Genomic DNA, 15,579 nt, shown 5'->3' on the forward strand with positions numbered 1-15,579 from the left:
ATGTTCCTATTTGCATTATAATCCTCTTAACTTAAAAGCCAGAGATTTTGTTCTTTTCCCAGGTGAAAAGGGTTGCGGAGGGGCATTTTGATTCCAAAAGAGCCCTAACATACTCCTTCAGAATTTGAAAACCATGTATCTAGTTGGGCGGGGGGGGGGGGCAGGGAATGACATGGATGTGAATTTTTTGTTACTTAAAATATTTAGACATCAATTTTTGCTTTAATTATTCACCAAAAAATTATTTTTAAATAAAAACAGAAAAATTACATAGGTAGACAGAAATTTTTAGTGGCTTTTAAAAGTATTCAGGAGAGTGAACCTATTTGTTCCCTCTGCCCCAGTCCTAAAACAGTATAAAAGGTAGGAAGGCCACACTTCTTCTAGCTTCTGCACATCTGGCGGTTTCTCACATGGAGACCACCCTACTTCTGCTTCCCACTGTCAGGATTAGTGTAGGGACTAGAGATCTGTATCCATTGACATGATTCTTGAAGCCAGATACATTGTTTGTGTTGGTTGCTTGCTATGTAATAGTAAATAAAAGCAAAAGTTTCCAAATGTAATCACTTCCCCTGAAAATATAATTTTTTTTCCTTATTAGAGTGGTAAAAGTGGAAGGACTATGCCAAACATTCTTGATGACATAATTGCTTCAGTTGTTGAAAACAAAATTCCACCAAATAAAGCCTCTAAGATAAATGTAAAACCAGAGCTCAAAGAAGAACCTAAAGAAAACAGAAAACCTGCCATGGATGAAAACAATAAATTGTACAGTGATATACCACATTCTTGGATCTGTGAGAAGCATATTCTGTGGCTTAAGGATTATAAAAATATTAATAATTGGAAGCTTTTCAAAGAGTGTTGGAAACATGGACAAGTGAGTATTTTAAGCTGGTTTAGTATGCTCTGAGTGGAACTAAAGCTGGTTGAATAGGAAAAATGGTTTTCTTCTTAGGATTAGAAAGAAAGGGGAAAGATAATACTTGACACATTTGGGTTGGAAGATACCAAAAACACCAAAAAAGTTACCAGAATGATTGTTTCTGAATTCTTATTTTTTGGCCAGATTTATATGAATTAACAGGGAAGCATGGATTATTTGATGTTATAATTTCAATTTGTTAGCAGACTGTTAATAAAGCCATATATTCACAAAGTTTGGTATCGCCTTCCTTTTTTTACATTTGTATTTTAGTTCAGTTAACAGATTCATTTCTGCTATCACAGTGTTAACAGTAAAAGCAGTTTTCTTGAACTGATGAGAAGTGTAGATGTTTTTGCCTTTAATATTTACCTATAGAACATCTATTTATAAGTTAGTTAATCAAATCTTGAATGACAAACTCCATTATTTAATTTGGCTCAAATAAAAATGATTTTCTGTTTGACCAGAGGTTTGATACACATTTCAGATGGTAATTTACTACATTAGTGCACAAATTAGGATTTTGCATGACTTAGTATTATCTTCAGTTTTTTTCTTGCATTCTGGGAAACATCATTGCTATTTTACTTCATTTTTTTCATTCAGCAGAGAGTTACTGAGCACCTAATAAAATCTAGTCTTTGTGCTGGCCATTAAGGATATAAAGATGAGTACATCATGTAAAAATGAGTAAGAACCATTTTCGTACAATGGTTCTTAATCCTTTTAGGTCTCTAGTCCTTTGTAAAATCCAGTGACAGCTTGGTTCCTCACCCTAGGAAAAATACACACCCATGCATTGCATATACACGGCATTTAGCATATATATTTTTGTTTGGCTCTCCCTTGAAGCCCTGATGCCATTGCTGCATCACAATTTAGATGACTTAAATTTGTGTAGGCTTAAACAGTCTCATAAATAAATACTTTTATAAATACGTTACATGTTCTCAGAAGTTTAAGGTACTGTGGAAACCTAAAAGAGTGAATGAATAGAGTACTAATTCAAAAGGGCTAGTATGAATTGATGTCTCAGGGCTTAAGTGAAGGTTTTATAGATGGACAAAAGGTTGGAAATAAAAAGGATCGGGTGTTTGGGGAACTGTTCAGTAGCTTTGTTTACCCGACATAAGTAAGAGTTCTGTGGGGTAATGATGGGGAAATGAGGTGGTTAAAGTTTTGATTATGAGGGGCCTTTATATCTTGCTAAAGAGTTTGAACTTGATCCTGTAGATGACAGTTTCAATTGAGGAATCAAAGTACTCAGATTGACTTTTTAAATTGAAGTATAGTTGATGTACAATATTATGTAAGTTACAGGTGTACAATATAGTGATCCACATTTTTTAAAGGTTATACCCTATTTATAGTTATTATAAAATATTGGCTGTATTCCCTGTGTTGTACAGATCGATATTTTAAAATAACTGACAGCAAAGCAGATTGGAAGTTGAATTGGAGGGGAATAAGACCAGAGGCAAGGAGTCAAATTAGGAAGGCTTTCAGTATTTCAGGAAGATGATAATGATGATAGTAGCCTAAGAATTCTGCTTTAGAATATTCTGATTTATTAATTAACGTGCCTCTATAATTTTTTTTTTTAATTTTACTTTTCCCAAGCTGCTGGTTACCAAAATAAGGAGTGGCTCAGGGCTGGATGGGAGTGTTACTGGATGGGCATCATAAGGGCTAGGAGTTAACATGGGAATTGTCAGCAATAGTTAATTATCTAATAGCTGAACCTGTTTTAATAGTTGGATATATTATTAGCCCATTGAAAGGAAGTTTAATGTTGCAGTTACCCAAGTGCTTAACCAAACTCTTAGAGTGGTTTTTGCTGTTGTTTTTTTCTTTTCTTTTGAGATATCTTTTTGTGATAACAACCCTAGCTTGAGGTTATTCTGCATTTATCGTGCCTCAAATTTGATTATCTTGTGGGTTTTAAGAGTACTTAAAAATAACATCTTTTACAAGAGACTCTTACGTCACAACTTCGTGTTCTTTTACTTTTCATTTATAATAAAGAAATTTAAAAAAAAAAGAAACCTAGGAATAATGCATCAGATTGCCTTTAGAGGTCTTTTTTTACATGGGCATTGGAGTTCTAAAACCACAAATCTTCAGTTGTTGGTTTTTGGATTAGAGAGCCTTGAGGAAATTTGAATTCATGTGATTTCAAAAGAGAGATTCACTTTCAGGGAATTGGTCATTCGACTTGAAATTTATTGTTGTGCTTGGCTGTTAAATATTTTTAATATTTTTATTTGTCATGATCCTTGTAGAGGTAAAGAATGTGTTTTAAGTGATATAAAATCAGAATGTATATAAATTATGTTTTAATCCCAAGGACTCTGCTCTGTATTTTATTTTAAAATCTTATTTACATATATTACATATTAAAAATCTTATTTACATATATTACATATGTACAAATATATAAGGTTATGTTTTGTCTATAAAAAGGAGTCTGTAAATAAAACATTTATATTGCCTAGAAATGAAATTTTTAGTATAGCCTTTCAGACTCTTTCCTGAAAAACACTACATATTTTTTGTTTTCAAAATGGCAGTGTACTCTGCCATGTACATGGCATTCTCTTATCACCTTTTCTCTTTGAAAATATATTGTGAACATCTTTCCAGGTCAGGGACTATTTTTGAAAGCCTCTTTTATTCTCACAGTTTGTCATTAGTCCTAAATTCAACATGTTAACCGTCTGTTGTATGTGTGTGTAAAATCAAATTTTGGAAGTGTCCATATACCTTTTAACTTTTCTTTGTCTATCTGTTTATTTATAAGCCTGCAGTGGTTTCTGGTGTGCATAAGAAAATGAACATTAGCTTGTGGAAGGCGGACTCAATTAGTCTTGATTTTGGAGACCACCAGGCTGATCTCCTGAACTGCAAAGACAGCATTATTTCAAATGCCCATGTTAAGGAATTCTGGGATGGTTTTGAAGAAGTTTCAAGTATGTTGTTTTTTGTTTCTTTGTTTTACTGTTTTCTTAAACATTTCCCCCCAAAATGATAAATTGTTTAATCTTTGAAATGTCTGTATTACTTTGTTGTCTAGTAAAAAAGAACAAGTACTTGGAAGTAGGAGACTGGGTCCTATTTCTGGCTCTACCCCTCATTTTCTTTAACCATAAAGAAGTCATTTAGGAATTTCCTGGTGGTCCAGTGGTTAGGACTCAGCACTTTCACTGCCGAGGCCCGGGTTTATTCCCTAGTCAGGGAACTAAGATCCCGCAAGCAAGCCACACGGTGCAGCCGAAAAAAAAAAAAAGTCATTTATACTATGTTTCCATATGTCATATTCAATATATTAATATTCCTGGGGAATAGTTTTGGCAACGCCCAAAACATTTGAAACTTGAATAACGTACATACTTTGTATAAAACATTTTGAAAAAGTAAAAATGTAAGACTGTAATTTTAATTTTAATAACAATTGTAAAGAGACTTTTAAAGAATTTTATGGCGATATTACAGATATCTGTGTTCATAAGGAACAAACATCTTAATACTACATGAATACATAAGAAATAAAAGTCCATAAGCAAGCATTCTTTACCTACTGTACAATAATAGAGGTATTCATTCATTTTATATTTCTTCCTTCCTCTAAACATTAATAAAAAGACAGATTATCTTTTTAATAATCAATTGCATTCTTATAGAACGGCAGAAAACAAAAGGTGGAGAAACAGTTGTTTTAAAACTGAAAGACTGCCCTTCAGGAGAAGACTTCAAGACTATGATGCCAGCAAGGTATGTATGTCTTTTTATACTTGTTATTTTGATTCTTGGGCTTTTGAGGTTGAGCTGAGATTATTATCCCCAGAAGTGGGATAATGAACTACAAATGTGAGCTTTAGGCAGTATCCTCCTCAATTAAAAATAAGTAATAAAAATAGACAGAACTGAAAAAAGAAAGTCTGAGCAGGGGGAAGTCTTCATTAGGGCAGTAAAGAAGAGAATGCTGTCAAAGAAGAGGAGGCCCCATTTGGGACCTCTCTTCTCTTTGGTGCTTTCAATTTGCTGTGTTTAGGGAAAGAGAATTGCGGTATTAGTATCACTTCTGTTCTTTGTTTATCCATTTATTATGCATTCATTTAAACTTTGAATGAAGTCAAGGAAAGTGTTAACTGTTAAAGGCCTTAAGGAAAGTTTAACAACTTGAACATTTATATATTTGAAAGCACTTAAGAATGTAAACCTTTATTCAAAAGAAGTCAATGTTATTCTTCAGATATGAAGATCTTTTAAAAAGCCTGCCATTGCCAGAATATTGTAATCCAGAAGGAAAATTCAATTTGGCCTCTCATTTGCCAGGATTTTTTGTACGCCCTGATCTAGGACCCAGGTTGTGCAGTGCTTATGGTAAGTATATATTTGCATTTCTATCAACTTGGAATATATGGAAGTTTAACTTCCTTCCAAAGATAAATTATCTAATCATTTTTAGATTCTGCTAAATCCATTCCTTTAATAATCCACTGAAATCTTTTTCTGAGTCAAGCAGTGTATATTAGTTAGGTATTAATAGCCAATATATAGTTAAGTACCTGCTCATTCCTTATAAAATATAGTTACATTTTCTCTTAGTTTGATTTTTACGGTACATTTCATGGATTGTGATTTTGTGGGCAGGTTTTAGAATAAGGAGACTAAAACTCAAATTACAATTAACAGTTTCCTCATAGAGCTGATTTTGGAAGGAATATCTAGGATATATAAAGTGTTATGCTAAATAAAATTTTATTTTATACACAGGTGTAGCTGCTGCTAAAGATCATGATATAGGAACAACAAATCTACATGTTGAAGTTTCTGATGTTGTGAATATTCTAGTCTATGTTGGCATAGCAAAAGGAAATGGCATTCTCTCAAAAGCAGGTAAAGAAACTTAAAGAATAATGGTCTTTGGAATAACAGTTGAATAACCACACACAATAGTATTATCCAGAATGTCAGCCTCTGAGATAACATCAAAGATTCCCCCCAAAATTGCAGTGGATATTGGGATATTCTAATATTTATTTGGAGGCGTGATTAATTTACCTGGCTTTTTTTTTTTAACACAAAAGGAATTTTAATTTTAAAAGTGAATTTTTTTTATTTGCTCATTTCCTATTATTAAATGTTGGGTTTATGAAAATAAACTGGTAAGCTCACTTATAAACATTTAGTGAAGAATAGAAACTAGGTCCTTGAGCTCTGAAGATGATTAAGGCATGTTTGTGTCTAAAGCTTTCTTTTTTCTCCTCTAGTACCAGAGAGAAGGGGCCTTTTCTCCTAAGTAGAAATAACCATTCAATCCAGCGTATAGGTTTTAGAGTCTGTCCTCTGGGTTTCTTTCTAAAACCTGTTCCATCATTCCCTTCTTTATAGACATAGGTCCTTCAACTTTCTTTTTCCATTGGCTTCTTTTCTCAGAGTAGGAGCAAACTTCAGACTTTTCCTCCTTTAAAAAGCCTTCTTCAGACCTTGTCTTCCTTGCCACCGTCCCATGGCTCCTGCCCTCATAGCACATGACTTGCTGTGTCTGTCACCTCCCTTTCATATTTCACCTCAGTGCGGGTTGGCCCGCCTGCCGCCCCACTGAGGTTATTACTGTACTGTTGCTATTGCTGTGGCTTTCACTGATAGTCACAGTTCAATACAATGGTTTCTTTGTGGTCCTCTTATTATTTGTACCCTCTGTAGTAAACGACACCTCTTCTTCAAATAGTTGCCTTCGCTTCAGTAACACTACTCCCCTCATTCTTCATATGGTGGAGTTTCAGACTTTTCTAGAGTTATAGACTTTATCCTCTACCTTTTCTGGTTTACATGCACTTCCTGTGAAATTCTATACATGATTTCCGACCACTTAGCTGAACAATTCTATCTGGAGCCCAGAATATATCTGCAGCATAGTGGCTAGGTGCTCAGGACCTGAGGGTTTATTATAGTATTCACTCAGTTTTTGTGTCTATTTGACAGCTTCTATAATACACAACCTAAGTTCCTCCAAAACTGTAGAAACTCATAGTTTCTCAGCTTCTTTAACTGACTCTATTGATTGTAATTGATAAAAAACTCTTGTCTCCCCTACTCCCAAGGATTTGAGAGTCAGGCACACTTGAGTTGTAGTCTCAGCTCTAGGACAGAAATGTGTGTGACCTTTAGTATCAGATTACTTCTCCTTTCAAAGCCTATGGTGCCACAGAGTTACAGTTGCCCCTTCGTATCTGCAGGTTCCGCACCAGTGGTGTCAACCAGTCAAGGATAGAAAAGACACAGCAAAAAGAAAATACTCCAGTAAATTTCAAAAAGCAAAACTTGAATTTGCTGTGTGCTGGCTTTCAAAAAGCAAAAAGGAGTTTGCTGTAGCCAGCAACTGTTTACACAGCACTCACATTGTATTTACAGTTATTTACCTAGCATTTACATTGTATTAGATATAATAGCACTTAGTCTACAATACAGAGGTTACATCTGCTTTTCTCCCCTACTTTTCTTTCATCTCCTTAAATGCTAGAACATTCTTACTCATCTTTGTTCCTGGCCATCTCCCATCCCTCGGTATAATGTTTGATCTTTCGAGAAAAAGTCATCAGCTTTTAATTTTAATTCTTGGACTTTAATTCTTGGACTGTCTTTCTTTAAAAGGTTTTGCCAATTTTTATAGATGGTCACAAAAAAAGGAATGTTTTATAGTGTTATAATAATGCTTAAAACACATCAAGAAAACTGACTTACATAAAGCACATGCTTTTTCCTCTGCATACAGTGGCTCTCCTACCTCCTTGTCTCCCTAGCAAATTCCTATATTCATCCCTCAAAATGTAGCTCAGATTGTCACCTCCCCCTAGAGGTCTTCATTTAAAGAATAAACTTTCTCTGCTCCAGCAACCGTTTTCTTCCTTGTGATTTCACTGTCACAAATTAGGAAATATCTGATGTATTCTTTCTAGCAGCCTTTTTAGAATTCACAGAGCAGTAACAATTTTCTTTTTAAGTTATATTTTTCATTAAAAGATAACATTCGAGGACTGACCCAGTCTTTGTGTACCCTTTGTACTCGTATGATTGTGCTTAACCACTATGTGATATTCTTGTTTATTTGCCTACACTTATTAATACCATCTTTTATTCTGTGAAGTCTTAACTGGGTCTTTCTTAACTCTAATCCCCAAGATTCTAGGACAGTGCTTGGCATATTGTAAACACCTAATGTTTAACTTCAAGAAATCTTTGCAGCTAACTTAAAGATAAAAAGGATATCACTGTCACAAATGAGGGAACATTTGCTATGTTCTTTGTTTTAGGCAATAGATTTCCTTTTCTCTTAAAACATTTCTTTAAAATGTTCATTGTGGGGCTTCCCTGGTGGCGCAGTGGTTGAGAGTCTGCCTGCCGATGCAGGGAACACGGGTTCGTGCCCCAGTCCGGGAAGATCCCACATGCCGCGGAGAGGCTGGGCCCGTGAGCCATGGCCGCTGAGCCTGCGCGTCCAGAGCCTGTGCTCCGCAACGGGAGAGGCCACAACAGTTGAGAGGCCCGCGTACTGCCAAAAAAATAATAATAATAAATAAATAAAATAATAAAAATAAAATGTTCATTGTGGGGTGGGGGTGGGATGAATTGGGAGATTGGGATGGACATTTATACACTAATATGTATAAAATGGATAACTAATAAGAACCTGCTGTATTAAAAATAAAATTCAAAAAGAAAAAACTAAGAGGTAAGTAACTACAGTTAACATTCTTTCTGTGCATATGTATGTGCAGTTTTTAATTTGTCAATAGTTTAGAAGAATGGCCTGATGCCTCCTCAGTGATAGCACCTGAAGCTTTTGCATTTGATTACAGATTAACCAATGGTAAATGAGATCTCCCAGAAATTAGTCAGAAGACATTTTGCTCTGCCATTCATTAGTCATGGCAATGAATAAATCCCTTCTCACCGAACCGTTTTGCTCAGCTGTAAAGTAGACGTTATGATCCTACCATAATAGTGGTCATGATAGTCCTTTGTAAGTTATGAAATGCTGTGAGTACAAAACATTGTTATGACCACACCCTTGGGACAGGAGGAAAGTTGGTTATGTTTGAGTTAAAAGTCCTTGTGTTTTTATCTCCCATCCCTTGGTTTACAGAAAACAAATGAACTGGGAAAGTTACTGTTGATTCTGTTCCCAATTACCCCGGGGCATTGTTCTCTGCTCTTATAGTTCTAACAGTTTTCATGTATAACTGGGTTTATCTCCTCTTTAAGAGTCCCAATCTAGTCAGGCACTATGCTACTATGATAGATCAAATTTAGGAGACTTGGCTTTCTGGTAGTCTTTATTGACCAGTTTGAATATATTCTGTTTCAGGAATACTTAAGAAATTTGAAGAAGAAGATTTGGATGACATTTTAAGAAAACGATTGAAGGACTCAAGTGAAATACCTGGTGCTCTGTGGCATATTTATGCTGGGAAAGATGTTGACAAGATAAGGGAATTTCTTCAGAAGGTATAATTTAGGTTACAGACAGTTTTATCTCTTCACCTTGAGCAGAGACATAAATTTTAATGTAATTTCATGGGCATTCAGCAGTATAAGATGATTGAGTAATTTTTACTTAGGAGGATGGAATTTGTTGTTGAAAATCAAAAGCTCCTTTCTCTTGAGGAATTTGAATGGAAGTTCTTCTCAGTTAGTAGTACTCCTTCATCCCCTTAAAGAACCTGTTAATGAGTCAGATGTTACCCTTGATGAAAAGTAGTGATTGGAATTATAGAATATAAACTCTGTCCTAGAAATACATAAAGAAGGCAGAATTTTTTTAAATTGTATTGGTATTTTTGGCTGTTGACCTAGACAGTAATTCTGCTCTGTCATATCTGATTGCTCTGTGATACTTATTTGAATAGACTGAAATTGAGTAATCATATACTTGTTAAAAAAGTGACATTAATCTGAAATTGGTTCAGACCCTTTTTTTCCAAATATTTTCTGAATTCTGTAATTATAAGGATTTCTTTTAATGGACCATAATTGCTGTTTTTCTTACACTTCATCTTCTGAATGGACTTAAGGTCTGTCTTTGGTCAGTGTGAAGTGAGGGAGCTGTGGCCCTGTAACTACTATTTTATCTCAGAACTACCTACCAGTCTTTTAATTTAAAATGTTATAAATTATGCTTCTTAAAGCAGAACATTTCACTGGTTCGTCAGAGGGTCCCTTGAAAGTGATTTGTCAAAGGTTAGAAGGTTAGCAATATAAAGGTAGCTATCCGTGTACCTACCTTAAAAAAAAAGAGCAGCAAAAAGAAATGTTTATGGGGACTTCCCTGGTGGTCCAGTGGTTAAGACTCCACACTCCCAGTGCAGGGGGCCCAGATTCAATACCTGGCCAGGGAACTGGATCCCGCATGCTGCAACTAAGAGATGCTGCAACGAAGATCCTGAGTGCCACAACTAAGACCCCACGCAGCTGAGTGAATGAATGTTTATGATGTCCACACACACAAATGGTTTGGCTTTTGGAAAAAAGCTACTATACTCTTAAAATAATTGTAAGGAACCAAATGGATGAAACCTTCATAGTGGAGAGAATTCCCTGTCGTACCAGTGGTTAGGGCTCTGCGCTTCCGACTGCAGGGGGCACGGGTTTGATCCCTCTTTGGGGAACTAAGATCCCACATGTTGCACGGTGCAGCCAAAAAAAAAAAAAAAGACTGAAAAAGAAATAAATAATAGTTAATAAAACTATTTTTTTTAAGAGAACTTCATAGTGGAAGAAGGTAAGAAGGGAGTATGATTTACTTTATTAATAGCGTATCAGTGTGCAATATTGTTTTCATGTCCTTTGGCTTTTCCAGTTGTAGAATATCATTTTCTTTAACTTAAGCTCAGTCATCGTTCCAGAAGATTCTGAGAACAGACTGTTATTGTAAAGAAAATTGAAATTTAACTGAACAGGATTTACTATTTTCTTTACTTAAATTGGAGTATATATTTTCATTTTAATCTATATTTCAGATTTCAAAAGAACAAGGCCTTGAAGTTTTACCAGAACACGATCCAGTTCGTGACCAGAGTTGGTATGTGAACAAAAAGCTTCGCCAAAGACTGCTTGAGGAATATGGAGTCAAAGCCTGCACTCTTATTCAGTTCCTTGGTGATGCCATTGTCTTACCAGCAGGAGCACTTCATCAGGTATATAACACACTTGTTACTGAAAGGACCAGAAAAAAACTGTATAAATATAAATGAAAGAAGATGTAAGAAAGAGAATGACCTACACCAGTATGCCTTCATTAAGAAATTACTGAAACAGCTTTTCAGTGCTTGATGAGATCTGACGTAATTAAATGCTTTGAGACGTTTAATTGTATAAACATGAGCCAGATTCCCATTTTTGTATTGTTACTGTTTTTGGTGGATTGAAATCTAATTTCAAAGACTTTTTAGGAAAAAAAGTTACTGTATATATTCAGTTCTCAATAGTTGAGACTTAACAGTGGGAGGAAGGAGTATCAGGACCTAGAGATGACACATTTTCTAAGGCACCAGATATGAGTAGAATGAGTTATTAGGTAGACCATTCCATAATTCAGGCTTTCACTGTACTTCCTGCCTCTTTTTAGTTTGCTAACGTAGCAATACCATGTTGAAAGAAAGATTTTTATAGCTACTGATTCACAAAACTTTAAAACTGAAATACACATCTAGTCTTTGTTTCTGTGGCTTAACTGTGTGGCACCTAGAAGAATGGCATCAAATAGATGGTGATATGGAGGGTTTGGATTAAAAGCATACAGTGGGTTATAAGTAGACTGAAGCTACCAGAGAGCAGTTTAGCGCTTATAGTAACAGAGTGCAAAGGAAACCTGAGAATCCAGAAAACTAGTTTGCCTCAGAGTTGGTTCCCCACCTGTGCCACCACGTGGTTATTGAGATGTGTCTGATGTGTGTACTTTTACCAAGCAAAGTTTTCTACATTTTATAACTATATGCAGTTATTGCCTGTGTAATATTTGTGACACTATTATAATAGCCACAAATATTTCTTAAGTGAGAATAGTTGCTTAGTTTTTAAGATGTCAAGTTCAGGGTTAGATTTATCATTCTTAGATCTCAAACAGCATTTATTGTAAAATATAATTAAGTGTATTAATTGAATTAATGTATTAGTTAAATTGTTTTATTTTCTCATGGACTTACATCATCATCTCAGAGATGTGTCATTTATGATTCATATTTAACTGGGATTCACCCCACATACTATTCTTTGGCCTTCTAGCCTCTTATCAGAAAATAGCTAATCTCTATTCAAATGTAAAATGCCCTCAAAGGAGCAGTGGAGCAGTCTGTTTATAACAGACTAGCACAGTAAATATTTTTCTAACTAGGTGTAATTATTTGATAATACAAAACAGGTTCCCTTGAAAATCCTTACATAGTTTTATCCAGTATCCATTTTCTTAAAAGTCAAAGTGGACAGTGCCTTTTTTAGGTATCATTTGCATATAATAAATGTACTTTTTAGTGTACAGTTCTGTAAGTTTTGACAAATATGTAGTTAGGCAACAACACAATCAAAATAAAGAACATTGCCATCACTTCAAAAAATTCCCTCGTACTCCCTCCCACTCCCCACAAACTTTTGTGTTTAATTTTTATTGGAGTAGAGTTGTTTTATAATGTGTTACTTTCAGGTGTACAGCAAAGTGAATCAGTTATACATATACATATATCCACTTTTTTAAAGATTCTTTTCCCATACAGGCCATTACAGAGTATTGAGTAGAGTTCCCTGTGTAGATCCTTATTAGTCATCTATTTTATATGTAGTAGTGTGTATGTATCAATCCCAGTCTTCCAATTTATCCCTCCCCTCCCTTTCCCCCTGGTAACCATAAGTTTGTTTTCTACATCTGCGACTCTGTTTTTGTTTTGTACATGAGTTCATTTGTACCATTTTCTTAGACTCCACATATAAGCAATATCATATATTTGTCTTTCTCTTAGTTCATTCAGTATGACAATCTCTAGGTCCATCCATGTTGCTGCAAATGGCATTATTTCGTTCCCTTTTTATGGCTGAGTAATATTCCATTGTATATATATATACACCACATCTTCTTTATCCATTCCTCTGTCAATGGGCATTTAGGTTGATACATGTCCTGGCTATTGTAAAGAGTGCTGCAGTGAACGTTGGGGTGCATGTATCTTTTCAAATTACAGTTTTTTCTAGATTTATGCCCAGGAGTGGGATTGCTGGATCATATGGTAGCTCTATTTTTAGTTTCTTAAGGAACCTGCATACTGTTCTCCATAGTAGCTATACCAATTTACATTCCCACCAACAGTGTAGGAGGGTTCCCTTTTTTCCACATCCTTTCCAGCATATGTTTGTAGATCTTTTGATGATGGCTATTCTGACCCGTGTGACGTCGTTGTACTTTTGATTTGCATTTCTCTAATAACTAGTGATGGTGAGCATCTTTCCTTGTGCCTTTTGGCCATCTGTATGTCTTCTTTGGAAAAATGTCTATTTAGATCTTCTGCCCATTTTTTGATTGGGTTGTTGTTTTTTGATATTGAGCTGCATGAGCTGCTTGTATACTTTGGAGATTAATCCCTTGTTGGTCGCTTCAATGGCAAATATTTTCTCCCATTCTGAGGGTTGTCTTTTCATTTTGTTGGTTTTCTTTGCTATGCAAAAGCTTTTTAGTTTAATTAGGTTCCATTTATTTTTATTTTCATTAATCTAGGAGGTGGATCAAAAAGGATTTGCTGCTATTCATGTCAGAGAGTGTTCTGCCTGTTTTCCTCTAAGAGTTTTATAGTATCTGGTCTTACATTTAGGTCTTTAGAGTTTATTTTTGTGTCTGGTGTTAGGGTGTGTTCTAATTTCATTCTTTTACATGTAGCTGTCCAATTTTCCCAATACCACTTATTAAAGAGAGTGTCTTTTCTCCCTTGGACACTGTTGCCTCCTTTGTCATAGTTTAGGTGTGTGTGGGTTTATCTCTGGACTTTCCATCCTGTTCCACTGATCTACCCCTGACTTTTTAGTCAACCTCTTCTCCTACCTGACATTCCTACAACCACTTATCTATTTTCTTTCCCTATAGTCCTGCCTTTATATGAATGTCATATGATTGGAATTATACAATATGTAGCCTTTGAGTCTGACTTCTTATTCAGTATAATGTATTTGAGTTTCATCCATGTTACTGTGTACATCAGTAGTTGTTTCCTTTTATTACTGGGTGGTAGTTCATTGTTGTTTTCAGTTTGGGGCAATAATAAATCCACTATAAGCCACATTTACATACAGGTTTTTGTATGAATATATGTTTTCATTTCAGTTGGTTAAGTACCGAGTAGTGGGACCACCTGGTCACATGATAAGTGTGTGAGTAACTTTATAAGATACTGCCAGGCTGGTGGTTGTAAAGTGAGTTCCATCTCCTCTGCTTACTGTCAGTTTTGTTTTTAAGCATTTGAATCTCACTGTGGCTTTAATTTACATTTTCTTAATAACTAAATATGTTGAACATCTTTTCTCGTGTTTATTTGCCATCTGTAAATCTGTTTTGGTAAATGTGTTCAAGTATTTGTCCATTTTTTTCAACATGGATAGGCTGGGATATATTAAAATTAAGAATTTCTGTTCATTGAAAAAAGCACTATTAAGAGAGTGAAAACGTAACCTGAGAGTGGGAGAAGTATTTGCAGTACATTTATATAAACATTTTTGTAATTGGGTTCTTTTTTTTCTTACTATGTTGAATGTCTTTATCTACTCTAAGTCCTTTATCTGATATGTGCTTTTGCACATATATTCTCCCAGCCTGTGGGTTGTCCTTCCATTTTCTTAATGGTGTCTTCCAAAGAGTAGTTCTTAAAATTTTGATGAAGTTCAGTTGATCAATTTTTGTAAATGTATTATATACTTTTATTGTATCTGAAAAATTTTGCCTAACCCAAGATCAAAAAGACTTTCTCTTATTATAGTTGATAGTCGTACATATAGGTCTGTTATCCATTTTTAAGTTAATTTTTGTATATAGTGCAGAGTGTGGACTGAAGTTGTTTTTTTGCATATATGGACATGCACTTGTTCCAGTACTGTTTGTCAAGAAAACAATTTTAAAATTCTTTTGAAAATGTAATGCATTCATATGATTTTTAAAAATTCTAACAGTACACAGTGGTTCACATTGAAAATTAAGTCTTTTTCTTACCTTTGCCCTCAGTTCCTCTACTCCAGAGGCAATCATTATTACCACAGAGAGAGTCTCTGCATGTAAATGTCTCTACTGCTTATACTTTCTTGGGGGAAGAGAATAGGCTTTTTTCCTCAAAATAGTGGGCAAAGTAATCCTGTTAAAAAGCTTAGTTCTCAAGTCACTCTGCTTTAACCTCACTTAAACAGTATGTACTTGTATTCTATTCTGTACTCACACACACACTCCTACTTAAGATGCTATACTTAAATAGACTGAAACAGCATCTGGACTGGCAAATTCTATTCTGATCTCTGCCACTAAATTGCTGAGTGTTCCAAAGTAAAAAGTTCTCTGCTGCATATTTTGGCACAGAATTGCAAGAATTTCTACCTTCCTTCCCTTATGTGACATGATAATGACA

At 35.0% G+C, this 15,579-nt stretch overlaps 2 protein-coding genes across 15 annotated transcripts in view; one reads left to right on the forward strand and one right to left on the reverse strand.

The window, feature by feature from the left end:
• The window catches only part of JMJD1C (jumonji domain containing 1C), a 315,663-nt gene that overhangs the window by 294,441 nt on the left and 5,643 nt on the right, over positions 1-15,579 (forward strand). For 11 of the 12 annotated variants that reach the window (XM_059055378.2, XM_067025528.1, XM_067025530.1 and 8 more), the window contains 7 exons: positions 605-883; positions 3,732-3,900; positions 4,612-4,702; positions 5,184-5,314; positions 5,708-5,830; positions 9,303-9,442; positions 10,954-11,130. In XM_059055378.2, the coding sequence (XP_058911361.1) occupies positions 605-883; positions 3,732-3,900; positions 4,612-4,702; positions 5,184-5,314; positions 5,708-5,830; positions 9,303-9,442; positions 10,954-11,130 (1,110 nt within the window). Of the gene's footprint in view, positions 1-604; positions 884-3,731; positions 3,901-4,611; positions 4,703-5,183; positions 5,315-5,707; positions 5,831-9,302; positions 9,443-10,953; positions 11,131-15,579 lie in introns of those variants that run through there. The other variant, XR_010838961.1, reaches the window with a different exon arrangement.
• The window catches only part of NRBF2 (nuclear receptor binding factor 2), a 74,620-nt gene that overhangs the window by 10,785 nt on the left and 48,256 nt on the right, over positions 1-15,579 (reverse strand). For 2 of the 3 annotated variants that reach the window (XM_067025536.1, XM_067025533.1), the window contains one exon: positions 10,891-11,149. The gene's annotated coding sequence lies outside the window, so the exon portion shown is untranslated. Of the gene's footprint in view, positions 1-10,540; positions 10,650-10,890; positions 11,150-15,579 lie in introns of those variants that run through there. The other variant, XM_067025534.1, reaches the window with a different exon arrangement.

The sequence above is a fragment of the Kogia breviceps genome, chromosome 2 (genome assembly GCF_026419965.1).
Source record: "Kogia breviceps isolate mKogBre1 chromosome 2, mKogBre1 haplotype 1, whole genome shotgun sequence".
Classification (NCBI taxonomy): Eukaryota; Metazoa; Chordata; class Mammalia; order Artiodactyla; family Physeteridae; genus Kogia; species Kogia breviceps.